Source organism: Gopherus evgoodei, chromosome 3, assembly GCF_007399415.2.
Source record: "Gopherus evgoodei ecotype Sinaloan lineage chromosome 3, rGopEvg1_v1.p, whole genome shotgun sequence".
In the NCBI taxonomy this organism is placed as follows: Eukaryota; Metazoa; Chordata; order Testudines; family Testudinidae; genus Gopherus; species Gopherus evgoodei.
The window spans coordinates 144,120,101-144,138,472 of record NC_044324.1 but is presented as its reverse complement, the minus strand read 5'-3'; the positions used below and the strand labels follow the sequence as shown (position 1 = coordinate 144,138,472).

General features: G+C 44.9%; 1 protein-coding gene across 1 annotated transcript in view; it reads left to right on the top strand.

The window, feature by feature from the left end:
• The window catches only part of PCNX2 (pecanex 2), a 248,327-nt gene that overhangs the window by 90,952 nt on the left and 139,003 nt on the right, over nucleotides 1–18,372 (top strand). Inside the window, 2 exon segments of the mRNA XM_030556904.1 lie at nucleotides 8,496–8,606; nucleotides 9,646–9,737. Of these exon segments, the coding sequence (XP_030412764.1) occupies nucleotides 8,496–8,606; nucleotides 9,646–9,737 (203 nt within the window).

The following is an 18,372-nucleotide window of genomic DNA, read 5'->3' as shown; positions in this document are numbered from 1 at the left end:
GACTGGGGAGCTCAGGGGGAGACACGGGCAAGCTTGTGGGGGGGGTTAGGGCAGCGGGAAGACAGACTTAACCACAATTATACAGAACACAGCAAAATCTTATTTATGATCTAACTTAACCAAGACTACACAAATTAGCAAGTAACAGAACACAATGCAACAATTCTTTTTTAAACCTAACTTACAGAGCACAATACAAACAATTCTTTAAACCTAACTTAACCACAGCTATGCAAAATGAAATTACAACTTATCTAGACTAAGAACCTGATTCTAATAGGTGCATCTTACACTATGCCGATTCTTTGATCTGGAGGGGGAGCAGTTCCAGAGGGCAGAGTGGTGTGTGCCCAGGGTACAGCCCCTGAGGGGCGGGGGTGGCTGCAGCAGTGGGGCGGCTGCAAGCCGGCGGCCCAGGATACAGTCCAGGAAGGCACAGCTTAGCAGCGGCACAGGCTTATTTTTAGCAGCAAAGGCGCTACGGAGCAAGAAACAGATTACAGATACAGACCAAGGAGTTAGCTTGGGTCTGTCTGCTGGGGAAACAAGGCCAGCAGCTAGGACAGGGGGACTCCGCAAGAGGGAGTTCTTACCAATCCCCAGGACAGCAGCAAGCACAGAGGCAGGAACAGCAGTAGCATCAGAGGATGGAGAGAGGACTCGGTTCACTTACAATAATCAGGAGATCTCCAGGCACAAATTCATTGTTCGTGGGAGGGGAGTTTAAAAACGGGGGTACGCTCAAAAACAAACGAGAGTGGGGAGAGGGCCCCCCAAAGACCCCTAGCTGATCAGACCAGGTGGCAAAGCAAGGACCTTCTCCGAGGTCTGATCAGAAAATGTCCGGCTTTAAAGGCAAACTTAAGCAATTTCCCACCAGTACTTTTGATTGGCTCCTCGTGATACAGGGGAGGAGAGAAGGCAGGGAAAGGCTGCAGGTAAGCATAGGCATGCCTGGGCATGTTCTGAGCCACAGGTATGACTCATATGCTTAATTAGTTGGCCACTTCAGGTCTTGCATTTCTGGGCAGTGCCCCCCACACCACGCCCGGGTCTGAACAAAGGAGCCAAACAAAGAAGCAAGAAGCCCCCTCCCTAGGCAGAGCAATGGCTCCAGTTAGTCTGTACAAGCAATTCCTATGAATAGGACTGTGACTTTAGTTAGCACAATGGCCGGGAGGGGTGGCCACACAGGACAAACAGAAAGGAGAGGGGAAAAAGGAATGCAGCAGGGGGACAGCTTTAACAGACAACAAGAACTAGGGGTCACCAAATGAAATTAATAGGTAGCAGGTTTAAAACAAATAAAAGGAAGTTCTTCACACAGCGCACAGTCAGCTTGTGGAACTCCTTACCTGAGGAGGTTGTGAAGGCTGGGACTATAACAATGTTTAAAAGAGAACTGGATAAATTCATGGTGGCTAAGTCCATAAATGGCTATTAGCCAGGATGGGTAAAGAATGGTGTCCCTAGCCTCTGTTCATCAGAGGATGGAGATGGATGGCAGGAGAGAGATCACTTGATCATTACCTGTTAGGTTCACTCCCTCTGGGGCACCTGGCACTGGCCACTGTCTGTAGACAGATACTGGGCTAGATGGACCTTTGATCTGACCCGGTACGGCCGTTCTTATGTTCTTCATGAAGTGCATAGCAGTCATGGCGGCCTTTCTATGTAAGCGGGGTATCCAGGTATTCCCCTACTTGGACGATTGGCTTAAAAAAGGCTTCTCCAAGCAGCAGGTGAAAGCTCAGGTGTTTTTCATCAGGTGGACCTTCCTTGAGCTCGGCCTCCTCTTAAACGAGGCCAAGTCCACCCTGTCGTCTACCCAAAGGATAGAATTTATAGGGGCGGTCCTGGACTCAACACACACCAGAGCGTATCTTCCGGAATCCAGGTTCCGGTCCATGTCTGAAATCATTCTCGGTCTGCACCACGCCCCGACCACCACGGCAAGAAACTGCCTCAAGCTGTTGGGCCACATGGCGGCGTGCACCTATGTGGTGAGCCGTGCCAGACTCCGGCTCTGCCCACTACAATCCTGGCTAGCGACGGTATACCGCCCGGCCAGGGATTCCCTGGACTCAGTGGTGACTCTTCCCTAGGTGGTTCTGAGCTCTCTCCAATGGTGGCTCAACCCACAGAAGGTGTGCTTGGGTGTTCTCTTCGCCACCCCTCAACCTTCCCTCTCCCTGGTGATGGATGCCTCGGATCGGGGATGGGGAGCACACTTGGGGGTTCTCGGAACACAGGGCTCATGGTCGCAGGAGGACCTCAAGTTACATATCAACGTCAGGGAGCTGAGAGCTGTTTGCCTGGCTTGTCTTACCTTCCAATCCCACCTGGCCGGCAGATGTGTCTCAGTCCTCATGGACAACACGTCAGCAGTCTTCTATATCAACAAACGGGGGTGCACACTCCTCTCCCCGGTGCAGGGAAGCCCTCACACTGTGGGACTTTTGTGTTCAGAATACTACCCACCTGACGGCATTCTACCTCCCGGGGGAACAGAATGGCCTGGCGGACGCCCTCAGCCACTCCTTCTGGGGCCACGAGTGGTCCCTTCGTCGGGACGTAGTGCGCTCAATCTTCCAGCTCTGGGTCATCCCCAGTTAGACCTGTTTGCTTCAAAGGACAACAGGAAGTGTCGGTGGTTTTGCTTCCTCCGAGGCCACAGCCCGGGGTCTCTGTTGGACGCCTTCCTCCTGTCGTGGAAGGAAGGGCTGCTCTATGCCTTTCCTCCATTTCCCTTGATACACAGGGTAATTCTCAAAATCCGCAGGGATCATGCCCATGTAATCCTGATAGTACCGGCGTGGCTGCGCCAACATTGGTACACGTTGCTCCTGCACATGTCCACCAGAGCGCCCCTGACACTGCCCCTGCTGCCGGACCTGATCACGCAGGACCACGGCTGCCTTCGCCACCCGAACTTGCAATCTCTCCACCTCACAGCCTGGTTGCTCATAGTTGAACCCAGCAGAGATGCAATGCTCCCAACAGGTCAGACAAGTGCTGCTCGGTAGCAGAAAACCCTTGACCAGGGCCACCTACCTGGCCAAATGGAAACGCTTCTCCTTCTGGTCCGGTCGGCGAGGGCAGGAACCGTTGCGGGCCCCGGTTCCCATTATCTTAGACTATCTGCTCCACCTGAGACATTTGGGCCTTTCCTTCTCCTCAGTTCGAGTTCACTTAGTGGCCATCTCAGCTTTCCACCTGGAAGAAGGGGGCACCTCGGTGTTCGCAAACCCTCTGGTTGGTCATTTCCTTAAGGGCATGGACAGGCTATTCCCACATGTCCGTCAACCAGCTCCTACCTGGGACCTGAACCTGGTCCTCTCCGCCCTCACAGGTTCTCCCTTCGAGCCCCTGGCTTCATGCTCTCTGCTGTACCTGTCATACAAAGTCGCTTTTCTTGTAGCGATCACCTCGGCAAGGAGGGTATCAGACCTCAGGGCACTGACATCCTAACCTCTGTACACTGTCTTCTATAAGGACAAGGTCCAGCTTAGACCTCACCCAACTTTCCTTCCCAAGGTTGTCTCCCGATTCCATATGGGACACGATATCTTCCTACTGGTGTTTTATCAAAAGCCACACTCTTCTGGTAAGGAGCGGAGACTGCATTCCCTGGATGTCTGCAGGGCCCTAGCCTTTTATGTTGAATGGACAAAGCCATTTAGACGGTCGACCCAGCTCTTCATTGCGGTGGCAGATAGAATGAAGGGGCTCCCGGTCTCCTCTCAGAGGATCTCTTCATGGATCGCAACCTACATACGGGAATGCTATCGTATAGCCAAAACCCTTATTCCTCCGGTTACGGCCCACTCTACCAGGGCGTAGGCCTCCTCCACGGCGTTCCTGGCTCAGATCCCGACTCAGGAGATTTGTAGAGCTGCCACGTGGTCCTCCATCCACACGTTCACGTCGCACTATGCCATCATGCACCAGGCTAGGGAGGATGCCGCCTTCGGTCGTGCAGTACTCCAGTCAACAGTGACCTCCGACCCCACCACTTAAGGTTAGGCTTGTGAGTCACCTACTTTGAATGGACATGAACAACCACTCGAAGAAAAAAAAACGATTACCCACTTTTAGTAACTGTTGTTCTTCGAGATGTGTTGTTCATGTCCATTCCAATACTCACCCTCCTGCCCCTCTGTCGGAGTGCCGGCAAGAGGGAACTGAGGGAGTGGAGGGTCGGTGGGCCCCTTTATAGGGCGCCATAGTGGCGCCATTCCAGGGGGTGCCAGGGCCGATCCTACGGACGTTGCTAGGGGAAAATCTTCCGGCTGGCGTGCACGTGGCGCACGCACACCTACTTTGAATGGACATGAACAACACATCTCGAAGAACAACAGTTACTAAAAGGTGGGTAACCGTTTTTTCCTCAGCCAAAGGAATCTCCCTTCCCTCCCCCCCCCCCATTCTGGAATAAAGCTAGTTAGCTCTCAGTTCCTGCAAACAGACCAGGTATTTGGATTACTAGCCTTTCAATACTAGCTCTTGATAAAATCACATGCTTATTTTAACCAATTACAAACAAAAATACTTGCACCAAAATTGCCACTGGTTACCATGGTATTTTAAATCAAAATGCGCATAGGTCCCTCCCAAATATAACCCCCCCCCACCTTCTATTACTCTATTGGAGGGAGCCTCCAAACTGCATGTGAAAATAGCAGCTCTCGGAGCTGGTGGTGTTGCATGTGCAAACACGCATTACTACTTAAACAAGAAGGTGCTAGGGACTTTAAAGAATGCATTGTACTCCAGCCCTCTCTGGGATTCATAATTCAACTTTAACTGTGTAACTAGCCTTTCTTAATGGTCTGCTCTTCCCAGGAGAAACCAGAAAACTCCTACATCCAGTCCTCTTAAAGGCAAGGACCTTTTAAACATCCTGTGTCAGGGAGTAGCCTGGGAAAGGGATAAGATTAACATGTTTTAGGATTACTCCAGGGAGCATCAAAGAGGGAGTGAGATGGCAAGATTGCTCTTATCAGCCAGCCTCCCTCACCCCACTCTCATGCTTACACCCCTTCATTCACACACTCTCCTCTGACACATTGACAGTGAGTTCTATTTCCTGTCCTATTAATTACTCCCCCGCTCCTACCCAGGCTGTTCTTGGGTCACAACAGATAGACCAATCATTTAGCCTTCAAACTAGTCATATCAAGCTAGCTATCAAGTGACTCCCCTTGCCTCACAGTGAGGATCTCTTTCTTGTTTCAGTGCCAGGCTTTTGCAAAACCCTCCTTGTGATCACTGAATTTCAAGTGATCTTGAAATGTTTGGTCTGGGGGACCAAAAATCTCTGTGATTAAATGAAGGGCTCCAGATAACTTTAGGTAGTTTGCCATCTTTACCATTGCTTTTCCTCAATAACAATCCAAGAATAGCTTGATATGACTAGAAAAAAGAGAAAGAAGAGAAGTAAAGGTAGTGGAGGTTGTAAGCTAGGGGTGGGCAAACTTTTTGGCCCGAGAGCCACATCGGGGTTGCACAACTGTATGGAGGGCCAGGTAGGGAAGGCTGTGCCTCCCCAAACAGCCTGGCCCCCGCCCCCTATCACTTCCCGTCCTCTGACTGCCCCCCTCAGAACTCCCAACCCATCCAACCCCCTGCACCTTGTCCCCTACCGCCCCGTCCCAGGACCCCTCCCCCATCCAGCCCCCCTGCTCCCTGTCCCAACTGCTCTGACCCATATCCACACCCCCGCCTCCTGACAGCTCCCCCAGCCCCGGGACTCCCACCCCCAATCCAACCACCCTCTGCTCCTCTTCCCCTGACCAACCCTTCTTGGGACTCCCTGCCCCTAACTGTCTCCCTGGGATCCCAATCCTTATCCAATACCCCTGCTCCTTGTCCCCTGATTGCCCTCCCGACCCCTATCCACCTCCCTGCCCCCTGACAGATCCCCCCCCCCGGGACTCCCACTCCCAACCCTCCCTGTTCCCCATCCCCTGACTTCCCCCTCAGAACCTCCGCCCCATCCAGCCTCCCCTCCTCCCTGACTGCCCCCCAGTAACCTCCACTCCCTTATCCAACCCCACCGTTCTCCGCCTCTTGCCAGCAGCAGGAGCTCGCAGCTGCAGCACCCGGCCAGAGCCAGCTGCACTCCCCACGCTGCCCAGCAGGAGTGGCGGGCCAGAGTGTGGCCCGCGTGGCTGTGGGGGAGAGGGAACAGCGGGGGAGGGGCCATGGACTAGGCTCCCTGGCCGGGGGCTCAGGGGCCAGGCAGGACAATCCCATGGGCCGCATATGGCCCATGGGCCATAGTTTGCCCACGTCTGTTGTAAGCACTTTCAATGGCTTTTACAAGCAAGAGATGGAGAACACAGTATTTCTGTATCCTTTTATGCATATGCAATTTTTGTTAGTGCTAGGATACCCCAGTGATGGGCACATTATAAATACCAGCATAGGTGTTCCGTTCATTGAGCTGTGTCACACCAACCCTAAAGCACTTATACTTTTTCTCTGAGGGGTAGCCGTGTTTGTCTGTAAGGTTAGTCTTTAAGGTGCCACCAGATTCCTCGTTGGTTTTTATACTTTTTTTGCATCCAGCCCCTGAGCTTGTCATGTCTTTTCTGTGTTTGAATTCTTCAGCAGGAGTTACAAAACTAGATACTTGTAGAATAATATGATAGGTGAAGAAGCACTAATATATGCAGTCAGATCTAACGGAGCATATTGCTGTATTATTTTAACCCAGCAAGATACATTAGCAGGAAGGACTGTAATAAAATAGGATAATTGGAATATAGCAAAGAAAACAAATATCATTGGTAATATTTGTTTTTGTTTTAAAAGTCAGCATGGAAATAAGAGAAACGTCAGCAGTTTATTGCATTTAAGTATTTTTGGGACAAATAAGAAAAAAATGCAGACAGCCCAGCATGTATAACTAATAAATACATGCTTGTTCACAGGGAAAATTGCCAGGAACAGCAGAATATTTTTTCTGTAAGAAATCAGGCAAACGATCCATGCAATTTGCAACACAATTTTTCACAGTCTTCCAATGGCCCTGTTAACATAACTATCAGATTGGTGTTTCTTTGACTAAAACTGTAATCTGCCATGTGTTGCCTCTCTCCTTTTTAACATGGACTACAGATCATATTTTCCTTAGTTCTTTATGATACAGTTTTAATTTGACTCGTGTTGGCAGCAATTCATGCGCTGCTCTTTTGCCATGCGCTGCTCTTCTCCTTTTATTTCCCCAGGTCTTACCAAGAAAATCTCTTCTTCAGAATCTGCTTATCTCATTTTTTTTAACATACTGGAATTTCTATCTTGTTTCTTTCCTCCTCATTTTGTTTGTTCTGCAGCACTCTGAATACTTCATTTCTTGCTTGTCTAAATTTACTATGCCACCTGCATATGTCTGGCTTCAGCTTCCCTCATCACTGATTAACTGCACCCATCCCAGTGTTGTTGCTTACACAGGGCTCGATCATGCAAGGTGCTGAGAATTCAGGCTAGGATCCAGCACAGTGTTTAAGCATGTGATTAAATTTAACCCGTTGAAGTTAGTGAGACTGTTCATCTGCTTAAAGTTAAGCATGTGCTTAAATGCTGTGCTAGATCATAGCCAGCATGCTCTGTACATTGCAGGATTGAGCCCACAGAGACAGCAGCGATGTGATCAGAACACAAGACAGGAAGCACAGACCCTGGTTCATTTGACCGTGGGAAAGTCACTTAAAGTGAGGGACCGCTCTGAAAAGTGGCTATGTATAAATGGCACTTACTCAATAGATCACCTTACCTTTGAATATTTTTTTTACAATTTAAATAAGTTTCTGTTTTTTAATTCTGGCCGTTCTGCAGAGTCAAGGCAGCTATGAGAGTGTGAGCTGGATTCTGTTCTTGCTCAGGCATCATCAGCAGAACTGGTAACTAACTTCCAGTTGCAGAATCTTAATTGATGATGATGTATGTATTAGCTAGAGCTCAGTAATTCCAGGTTGAGTTTGCAGAGCCCTCAAGTTAAGGAAAAAATGTTTTTTACTTTTAAACTGAACAGAATTGATTTTAAAAGTGGTTGAGAAATGGTGAATAGAGACTACATTATGCCATTTTTCCCCTGGTCCCTTGTCAAAGTAGAACTGAACTTTAACCCTTTGTGTATTAGTTTATCTATCTGTAAAATAGGAAATAATATTTACCTCAGACGGTTGTGAGAAATAATGTTGATAAAGTGCTTTGGAGGATAAATAGGTTTGTATGAATTCTTCATAGCTAGCACTACCTATTATTGCTTTTAGAGAAACATTAAATATTAATAATAATTTTAAATAACAATGAAATGCCTGCAAAATGTAACCATTGTTCCTAATATCAACATCTGTGCAGAAAGCATTACAATATAATGGAAAAGTAGCTTATCCCAGTTTGAGGCAACTTCTCTGTTTTTCATACAAATATGTTCAGTTATTGTGACATTCAAATATGTGCTAACATACATCTTGTTTTAATTTCAGTGTTTTTGTATTGCTTCCCTGCAATTTCTCTTCTTGGCCTTTTCCCTCAAATCAACACCTTCTGTATATATCTCTTGGAACAAATAGACATGTTACTTTTTGGTGGTTCTGGTAAGTAGTTTATTGTAGCCTGGGCTCATCTGTTCATGCCCACAGCCATAAATTAAGCTGGGTTGTACTGCACATTTTGAGGCCTCATTCACACTACAGTTGAAATGGTGCTAGTGGCAGTCATGCAGTTACACATGGTTTCTTGCATATGGACAAAGATTTTTTCTGAGAACAGCAGTACTTAAACTGTGTGCTAGACTATGAACCCCCCCCCCCACAGAAATATTTTTAGCATATCTAACATGATCCTTGGTAAAACTTAAATCCTTTTCCACATGAGGGAAAACATGTTAGAAGCATGGTGATTTCTGTCATCATTTCAAGCACAGTATCGATAAGCCCAAAAAGAGAGAGACTATTTAGTAGTCCCCACTCCCCTTCCCGTCGGCTCAAATAAGAAAAAAAAATCATATGGCTAAAACTACCATATGCATCTGGGGTAGCTTTTCCTTAACTTCTTGACTCTTGAATAATGTAGCAGATCTGAGGGCAAAACATGTTGGGTTAAAACCCCAACCCCACCAAAGTCAAGGGAAGTTTTGCTCTGACTTCCATGGAACCAGAATTTCAGCTGGTGAGAGTGCTACCAAATTTGCTGACTTTTTTTTTTCCTCTTCATTTTGTTTTTTGTTTCAGAGGAATGCTGCAATGGAATTCAGCAGTATAAGAGTTAAAGCATTTTAAAACAGCATCCTTCCTTTTCTCCTCTTCAAAAATGAAAAAAGGATAGGCAGCAACATTTTGGCAGGGCATACAAATATAAAATATAAAAAATGATAGATCTTTAGGCTGAAATCCTAGTCCCACTCACATCAATGGCAAAACTCCCATTGATTTAGTGAGGCCAGAATTTCACCTTTAAGTCTCTTGAGGAGCTTGTTCAACTGATCAAAATATTGAAGGCTTTCTTTATACAAAGAAAGAGGATAACACTGTGATACAAGATTTCTATTAATTAAATTCTGGTTGAGCGAACCTTTTTTTGTTTTGGTTGCAACTTGTTTCATCTAGAAAGTAACTTTTGATGTCTGCATTTCAGCTGCTGCTGGATTGGTATCTGCCCTCTACAGTATTTCTCGAAGCTTTGTAGTTGTGATTGTACTGCACGCTTTTTGCTTCAGTGCAGTGAAGGTAAGTGGGAATAACTGCAGTGGCAAAATGGACTATCCATGCTTCAGGAGATACTCTAGTGAGTGGCTTTAGTTCTAATTTGTTGTGCATCCATTTTATCAATTCTTATTTCCCAAAATAACTTAAACCATGGCTCATAAATGTACTTCTTATAAGCTACTCTATAATAATTAGAAATCTAAGTGAAATACTGGTGTAAATGTTAACCTAGCACCCATTACTTCATGGAACACTGGAGTCTTGCCATCCTACTTGAAATTGTTGCATTGTGTTTTCACTACAAAGGGCCAAAAGCAGCTGTGGTATAAATAGGCACCAACTTCAGTGCGAGTTATCCTGATCATGCCCATGATGAATTTGGTTCAAATTCTTAACAAAGACTCTGCTTTCGTTAAAACAAAATGGCACGCGCACACACACACACCCCAAGCAACTTCCCTCTCCCTTTTTTAAATTATAACAGCATGCAGTACAGTTGCTCTAATTTTGAGCTTGTTATATTTTCTACAGAACATTGTTAGGCTACATGTACAACGCAAAAACCACAAAATAAAACTGACAGCAGTGAGTCTCAAAGTCTGAGTCATCTGACTAAGACTCACAGGGCTCAAAAAAGCAGTGTCGACGTTCCCGCTCAGGCTACAGCCTGGGCTCTGAAACCCTCCCCTCTCCGTGCATTTCAGAGCCTGAACTCCAGCCCAAGTGGGAATATCTGTACTGCTATTTGGACCCCCATTGCATGAGCCCGAGTCAGTTAACCTGAACACTGAGACTCTGTAATTGGTGGTTTTTTTGGTGCTATAGATGTACCCATAATGATGGTGGCTACTAACACCACACTGTAATTAGAATCTGTCTACATTTCCATTGTTAAACCTGTTTCGGGGGGTGGGGGAGGAGGGGTTAGCATTGACCCCTAAAAGTATGGTCCATATTGAAATTTGTCCTACAAGATCTAGCATCAAAAATGAATTTATATAGACTATATATAATTTCTCTAATACCACACAGCCCCTGTCCTTCTCATTTGGCAATGCTTACGTTGCAGAAATAGAGGAAAATGGGTGTTTTAATTTTTGTTGTAATTTTATGCTTGGCATAATTCAATTTTTTTATGATCAGATTGTGCCTGTCCTCTGTAATTTTTGGTGTGTCGTTTAAACAAACAAACTTTGGAGGTCAAATCCTTGTTCCATTTAAGTCAGTGGTAAAATTCTGGTTGACCTCAGGATTTCACCCTAGATCTCGAGAGATAAAAACAAACTCTTCTTTTTCCTTAATGTTTTTATAGTACTATATAGCAGACTTGATACCTGATTATTGCACCTGTCCAATATCCATTGAGTGGTGTTTCAAAGATGTAGGAAGGTGTGAGATACATTTTCAAGCAGCTCTCAGCATCCTTCTAGGCCAGAGGTTTTCAACCAGGGGGTCTGTGGCTCTTCTGGGGTCGGGAGGGGCGGAGCGTGACAAGGCTTCAGCAGGTTCGCCAAAATAAACTAGAGAGCAGGACTGATGTCATTAGGGGCCCATGGCAGAAAGTTGAAGCCCGAGCCCCACCTCCTGGAGCTGAAGCCAAAGCCAAAGCAACTTAGCTTCACAGGGCCCCATGTGGTATGGGGCACCAGGCAATTGCTCTGTTTGCTACCCTCTAATGCTGGCCATGGCTTTTAATCTAGTGGATGTGCAGAAAAACAGTTGTGGCATAGGTGGGCCACGGAGTTTTTATAGCGTGTGGGAGGGGGGCTCAGAAAGCAAAAGTTTGAGAACCCCTGTGCTAGGCAACAGTGATTCTACCACTGAAAAATCTGAGGGTATGTCTACCCTACAGCGGCGCAGCAATGGTGCTGCAGGTATGTTGCTGTAGTGTAGATGCTTCCTACATCAACAGTAGGGGTTTTCCCATCAATTTAGGTAATCCACCTCTCTGAGAAGGCGGTGGCATCTACAGTGCGGTTAGGTCGATCTAACTACATCACACAAGGGGTGAAATTTTTCACAGCCCTGAACAATGTAGCTCGGTGGACCCATGTTTTAGGTGTAGATGGGGCTTTTGTCCCTGTCCCCCCCACGTATGTGTAAATGAAGGGTGAAATCATTCACGTTCCAAAACAGCAAAAGGAGAATCATGTTGACGCAAAGTCTAGCAGCCCATACAGAGGACTTAAGGAACTTTCATAGGTGGTGTTAATCAGTGAACACATGTGCAGTTAAGGTATGTTGCAGTGCCTCACTTAAAATGTTAGCCTACAGGTACTGCTGTCCCCAGTCCTCTATTGTATTGCTTTCACCTGGCCCACTTCCATGATGCTAGAAAACTTTCCCAGTCCCTGGCACAGTTCTCTGCATCGCTATCACCAGTTCTCAACTCTGTGAATGGGTCTGGAACTGGCAGTTGGGAGGAGGGTTGGGTCAGAGCCATGTGCAGAGAGAGGATTTTGAGGCGCCAATTAGTAGGAAACTGGTCAGGTGTGGAGGGACACTTTAGGGGATGGAAGTTGTTGTAGGTGTCTGGGAAAGGGTCGGGTCTCTTATGAAGATGGAAAAGGAAGGATCAGTAGGGTAGGGGAGAGTCAGGGAGGTTGTGAGGTGAAGAGTTTAAAAATAGCTTTTGTAAATAGCATTAGGGAAAAACCTTTTAAAATATTTTCCCGTTTATACAACTCTTTCTTTTTCAGCATATTAGTTTAAATTGCAACATGCAAGTGGCTTTGCAGATAAGCAATCTTGCCCAGGGATTTAGACTTCAAACTGCTTAGAAATATGCTTATAATTCTTCCCTGAAGTTGGAGAGTGCTGTGAGAGATTTACAAGATATCTGCTGTAAATTACCCATGTTAAGTGCAGACTTTCTCTTCACACAGAAAAATTATACCTAATTTGAATTTTTATTGTACTGTTTTCCTGAAGATATTTATAAGCAGGATAATTTAAAGCATATAGAGATAATTCCACTTGCTTTGGCTCATAACCTTAGTCCACTAGGGTTTTAAAAGTCTCATACATCTTTCCTTTATACAACATGAAAGGAGCACTGGCATAAACTTCCCTTGTTCCCAAGTCTCACCTAAATCATTTTGTCTCTTTATGCAATTACCTAGACTATTGTAAGGGAATAATTCTTCCACTCTTATTCATGAGTAGTACCTGACCCTGTGAGTAACCCCACTGAGTTCAGTGAGACTATTTGTGGAGGAAGCTCCCTAATTCAACTTAAGGGAGGGCAGCAGAATGTGGTCCTAAATAGTGACCGTTGTGAAATGTGTTCTTATGCCTATATCAGAAAGAAAGTAGTATTTCTTTACAAGTAGTGGACTTGATTCTTGAGTTATACTGAAATCATTGTTATAACAGTGCGCACTCACCTCTTGTGAGCGCCTTTTATGATCTGGGTACAAACCTGCACTCTCTCTGTTCAAGGGGCTCCCTGTTGGCTGTTGCCATCATCAGGTGGGTCTTCAGCGGCTCATCCCTCTGGCTAAGTCACACAGTCAAACACATGAATGAACAAACAGGGCCTGTCGCTGTGTCCTTGGTAATGTCTGCAGCCTTGTCTCTGGGCTCAGTTCTCAGCCCCTTCTGGGCTAGCTTTAAGCCTGCCCCTGCCCTGTTATAGAGTAGTGCCCCATTGCTTCCTTCCTGGAGATTCTTTAAGTCCTGCCCTTAACTTGGGCTTCTAAATAAAATTTGTCCCCTTATCAGGGCTTTGGCAGCTCTGCCAGTGAGCAGCGGGGGGACCCAGGCCTGCCCACTACTCTGGATCCCAACCCAGGGACATTATAAACAGCAACCTATGCTGCTTCCTTTAATACTGTAGTTGCTGTTGCTGTTCCCTGGGCCACTTCCCATGTAGCCCCTTACCTCAGGGATGAAGTTCTCTGTCTGTTCCCTGCTTGAGCAGGATCTCTCTGAGGCCTCCTCGCCTGGAGAGTTTCACAGCCTTCCAAATCCTCATCACCCTTCTGGTCCCAGCCAGCAACTGATCTGCTCAGAACCAGCATCTCCTTTTAACTGGGCCTGCTGCACTCTGATGAACTGCTTCCTTGTAACCTTTCTAGGCAGGCTGAGAGGACCCACTTTCACGTCTCCTTTCAGGGATGTAGTGTGGTAAGACCGTGAGGCCTTTGAGGCCCCCTGCTAAAGGGCCTGGTACACTCCATCACAATTGTACACTAGAAACTGAAGCTCAGGCACCATAGAGTCTAGTTCATTAAGCTGTAGTTCCCAATGAATGGAGGAAAGTGATATTATTAAGCATGTGGTAATCTCAAAGACAGAAATTATGAATTCCAAACTTGTCAGGCTTCAAAGCTACTATTTATTTATATTAAGGTAGTGCCTAGGAAACCGCACTGAGGATCAAGGCCCCATTGTGCTAGATACTGTGCATACCAATTACAAAGAAGACACCCACGAAAGTTTATGCTCCAATATGTCTGTTAGTCTATAAGGTGCCACAGGACTCTTTGCTGCTTTTACAGGTCCATGCTAACACGGCTACCCCTCTGATACTTGAAAGAAGACAGTGTGTGCCTCAGAACTTCATGTGGAACAAGATGCAACAAATGAATGACACAGATAGTTGGGGTGTATTTATCTTATACCCTATATGTGTTATGGCATGTAGCTAAAGAATTATAATAATACATTTGATTTGACTGGACATCTGGGTAGTGATGATTGGGAGGACAAAGTAAGGAACAGAGCAGCTAGCAGAAGCAGAAACTACAGTTCACCAGTGGCTTAACCAATGCTAAAGTTCAAAATTCACTATTTTTTTGGGTCTCTCTTTATTTTTATTCAAATTTGTAAGAAGCAACAGAAAAAAAACACACACTGGGTATTTTTAATATACTATGGAGATAAAGAAATACATCAGCCAAAAGATATAGGATTGGAAAACATGATAGCTTGACCCAGAAACAGAAATTATGAGCAGACAAAACATATTGCTTGTCTGAAACTTAAATCCATCAAATCTATACCTGTTTATTGACAGGACGTCTTATATCTCAGCAGGTGTAAGCAGCAATGTTCTATTTCCTGAACTAAATTGAAGAACAGATATGTATCCTAGTGGCTTTCACTGTTTTCACTGGCAGATTATTGCTCATGCCAAACACTCAGATGGAAAAAGACCTTCCAATGATATCAAACTTGAACCTCTCCTTCCTTAAAAGCTTCTTGTGTCCTTATGTTTTTGTAGAATGAATAGCTTCAGCCTTATTTCCCCCTTTAGGTATTTGCATAAACAGACTTTTTCTGGCCCTTCTTTAAAAATTGAAGTATGGATATACTTTTAAAATATGAAAACTCCCAAATTGGAAATATTTTTTAAATAAAATTATTTTAATTAGATTGATTATGACACTGTTCATCTTTTCCTTAGTGCCTTGGTTTGAAGGATGAACAGTGAGTACTAGAATAAACTAATACGGGTTATGCAAGTGTGAGAAATTGTGAAGAAAGTAGGTTGAGGAGGCTTTGTTAGACTGTTTCAGTTTAGAGAGTAATCAAAGGATTAGAAAGGTGATCAAACAAAGGTATTAGAGATGTGAGGTTTGTTAGCAGTAATCTGCTATTAGGTTAAGTTAGTTCTCATGCTGTCGACTGGACAACATACGGCCCTCAGAACACGTTATGTGACTTTATGATCTGTCTTGAGCCAAATCCATCTTGTTATGGGGTAAGATAGCTGTGAGGGACAGGTGTTTGTCCAGCTCTTGTGGTTTAGGCCTTCCAGGGGGCTCTTTTTCATCCTGCTTTCATTGGGTCATAGCTGAAGGTGATTTTTTAGGGAGTTTGGCAGGCATTTGGAGCAGATAATCATACTACCTTCGAGAGCATTGGCCAACTGTTTGAGAGACTGGGACTTGTTTAGTTAGAAAATGAATCTATTCATTTGATTTGAATTCATACCATTGGATGTTTTCAATCATTCAGAGATGCTTCCTCTCAGTGGGGTCCAGTGACTTTTTAATCTTGATAGAGAATGGCCATGTTTCAGTCCCATAGTTCAGAATACTGACCATCGAAGTCTCTCTTCTTATCAGTGATAACTAATAGAAATTAAATGGATTTATGGAAAATAGATCTTGTCAAGCTAACTTGATATTCTTTAATGATATTACAGGTTTGGTTGATAAAGGTTATAGAGTTGACGTAATACATACAGACTTCTGTAACAGAGAAATCTTTGGTGAGCTTAAACACAAAAAGGAAGCTTACAAGAAGTGGAAACCTGGACAAATGACTGGAGATCAGTATAAAAATATTGCTCGAGCATGCAGGAGGGTAATCAGGAAGGCCAAATCACAATTGGAGTTGCAGCTGGCAAGGGATGTGAAGGGTAATAAGAAGGGTTTCTACAGGTATGTTAGCAACAAGAAGGAGGTCAGGAGAAGAATGGGACCCTTCCTCAATGGTGGAGGCAACTTCGTGACAGACGATGTGGAAAAAGCTGAAGTACTCAATGCTTTTTTTGCCTCGGTATTCACAGACGAGATCAGCTCCCAGACTGCTGTACTGTGCAGCACAGTATGGGGAGGTGGTGAGCAACTCTTAGGGATGAAAGAACAGGTTAAAAACTATTTGGAAAAGCTGGATATGCACAAGTCCATGGGACGGATCTAATGCATCCGAAGGTGCTGAGGGAGTTGGCTGATGTGATTGTGGAGCCATTGGCAATTATCTTTGAAAACTCATGGTGATTGGGGGAGATCCTGGATGATTGGAAAAAGACAAATATAGTGGCCATCTTTTAAAAAAGGAAGAAAGAGAATCCAGGGAATTACAGGCCAGTGAGCCTCACCTCATTCCCTGGACAAATCATGGAGCAGGTCCTCAAGGAATCAATTTTGAAGCACTTGGAGGAGAGGAAGGTGATCAGGAACAGTCAGCATGGATTCTCCCAGGGTAAGTCATGCCTGACCAACCTGATTGCCTTCTATGATGAGATAACTGGCTAAGCGGCAGTTCTGCAGAAAAGGACCTGGAAATTACAGTGGACAAGAAGCTAGATATGAGTCAAAAGTGTGACCTTGTTGCCACGAAGACTAACAGCATATTGAGCTGCATTAGTAGAAGCATTGCCAGCAGATAAAGGGAAGTGATTATTACCCTTTATTCGGCACTGGTGAGGCCACATCTGGAGTATTGCATCCAGCTTTGGGCCCCCCACTACAGAAAGAATGTGGATAAATTGGAGAGAATCCAGCGGAGGGCAATGAAAATGATTAGGGTGCTAGGGCACATGACTTATGAGGAGAGGCTGAGGGAATTGAGCTTATTTAGTCTACAGAAGAGTAGAGTGGGGGTAGGGGGGATTTGATAGCCGCCTTCAACCATCTGAAGCGGGTTCCAAAGAGGATGGCACTAGGCTGTTCTCAGTGGTGGCAGATGATAGAACAAGGAGCAATGGTCTCAAGTTGCAGTGGAGGAGGTCTAGGTTGGATATTAGGAGAAGCTATTTTACTAGGAGGGTGGTGAAGCACTGGAATGAGTTACCTAGGGAGGTGGTGGAATCTCCATCCTTAATGGTTTTTAAGGCCTGGCTTGACAAAGTCTTGGCTGGGATGATTTAGTTGGTATTGGTCCTGCTTTGAGCAGGGAGTTGGATTAGATGACCTCCTGTGGTCTCTTTCAACCCTAATTTTCTATGATTGTCTGAGGGTGTTTGACTTGGTACCACGTAACATTTTGATTAAAAAAACTAGAATAGTATAAAATTCAAATGACGCACATTAAATGGATTAAAAACTGGCTAACTGATAACACTCAGAATGTGGTTGTAAGTGAGGAATAGTCATCAAGCAGCTGTATTTCCAGTCCCAGAGGGACTGGTGTTTGGCACGGCTGTTTAACACTTTTGTCAATTACCTGGAAGAAAACATAAACTCATCACTGATAAAGTTTGTAGATGACACAAAAATTTCAGGAGAGAGAAATTATGAAGAGGACAGGTTACTGATTGAGTAATCTTCTTGGTAAAATGGACACAAATGAACAATATGTGTTTTAAAGCAACTAAATATAAATGTGTAAATTTAGGAACAAAGAGTGTAGGCCATACTTACAGGAGGAGGGCTCTGTCCTGGGAAGCAGTGACTCTGAAAAAGATGTGGGGATCATTGTGGATAATCAACTGAACATGACCTGCCAAAGTGATGTTGTGGCCAAAAGAGTTAATATAATCCTGAAATTCATAAACGGGAATCTTGAGTAAGTGTAGAGAGGTTCTTTTTACTCTGTATTTCGCACTGGTGCGACCACTTTTGGAATACCGTGTCCAGTTCTGGCATGCACAGTTCAAGAAGGATGTTGATAAATTGGCAAGGGTTCAGAGAAGAGCCACTCAGAATGGTTAGATAGGGATAGATAATAAGCCAGTAAATATCATAATGCCACTATACTGAATACTGTGTGCATTTCCGGTCTCTCTCAAAAAAAATATATTAGAAATGGAAAAATACAGAGAAGGGTAACAGAATTGAATTCTTTATGAGGAGAAATTAAAAAGAGAGGGACTGTTCCGCTTGGAAAAGAGATGACTAAGGGGGGAATATGATAGATGTCTGTAAAATCATGTATAGGGTGGAGAAAGTGAATAAGGAAGCATTATTTAACACTACACATA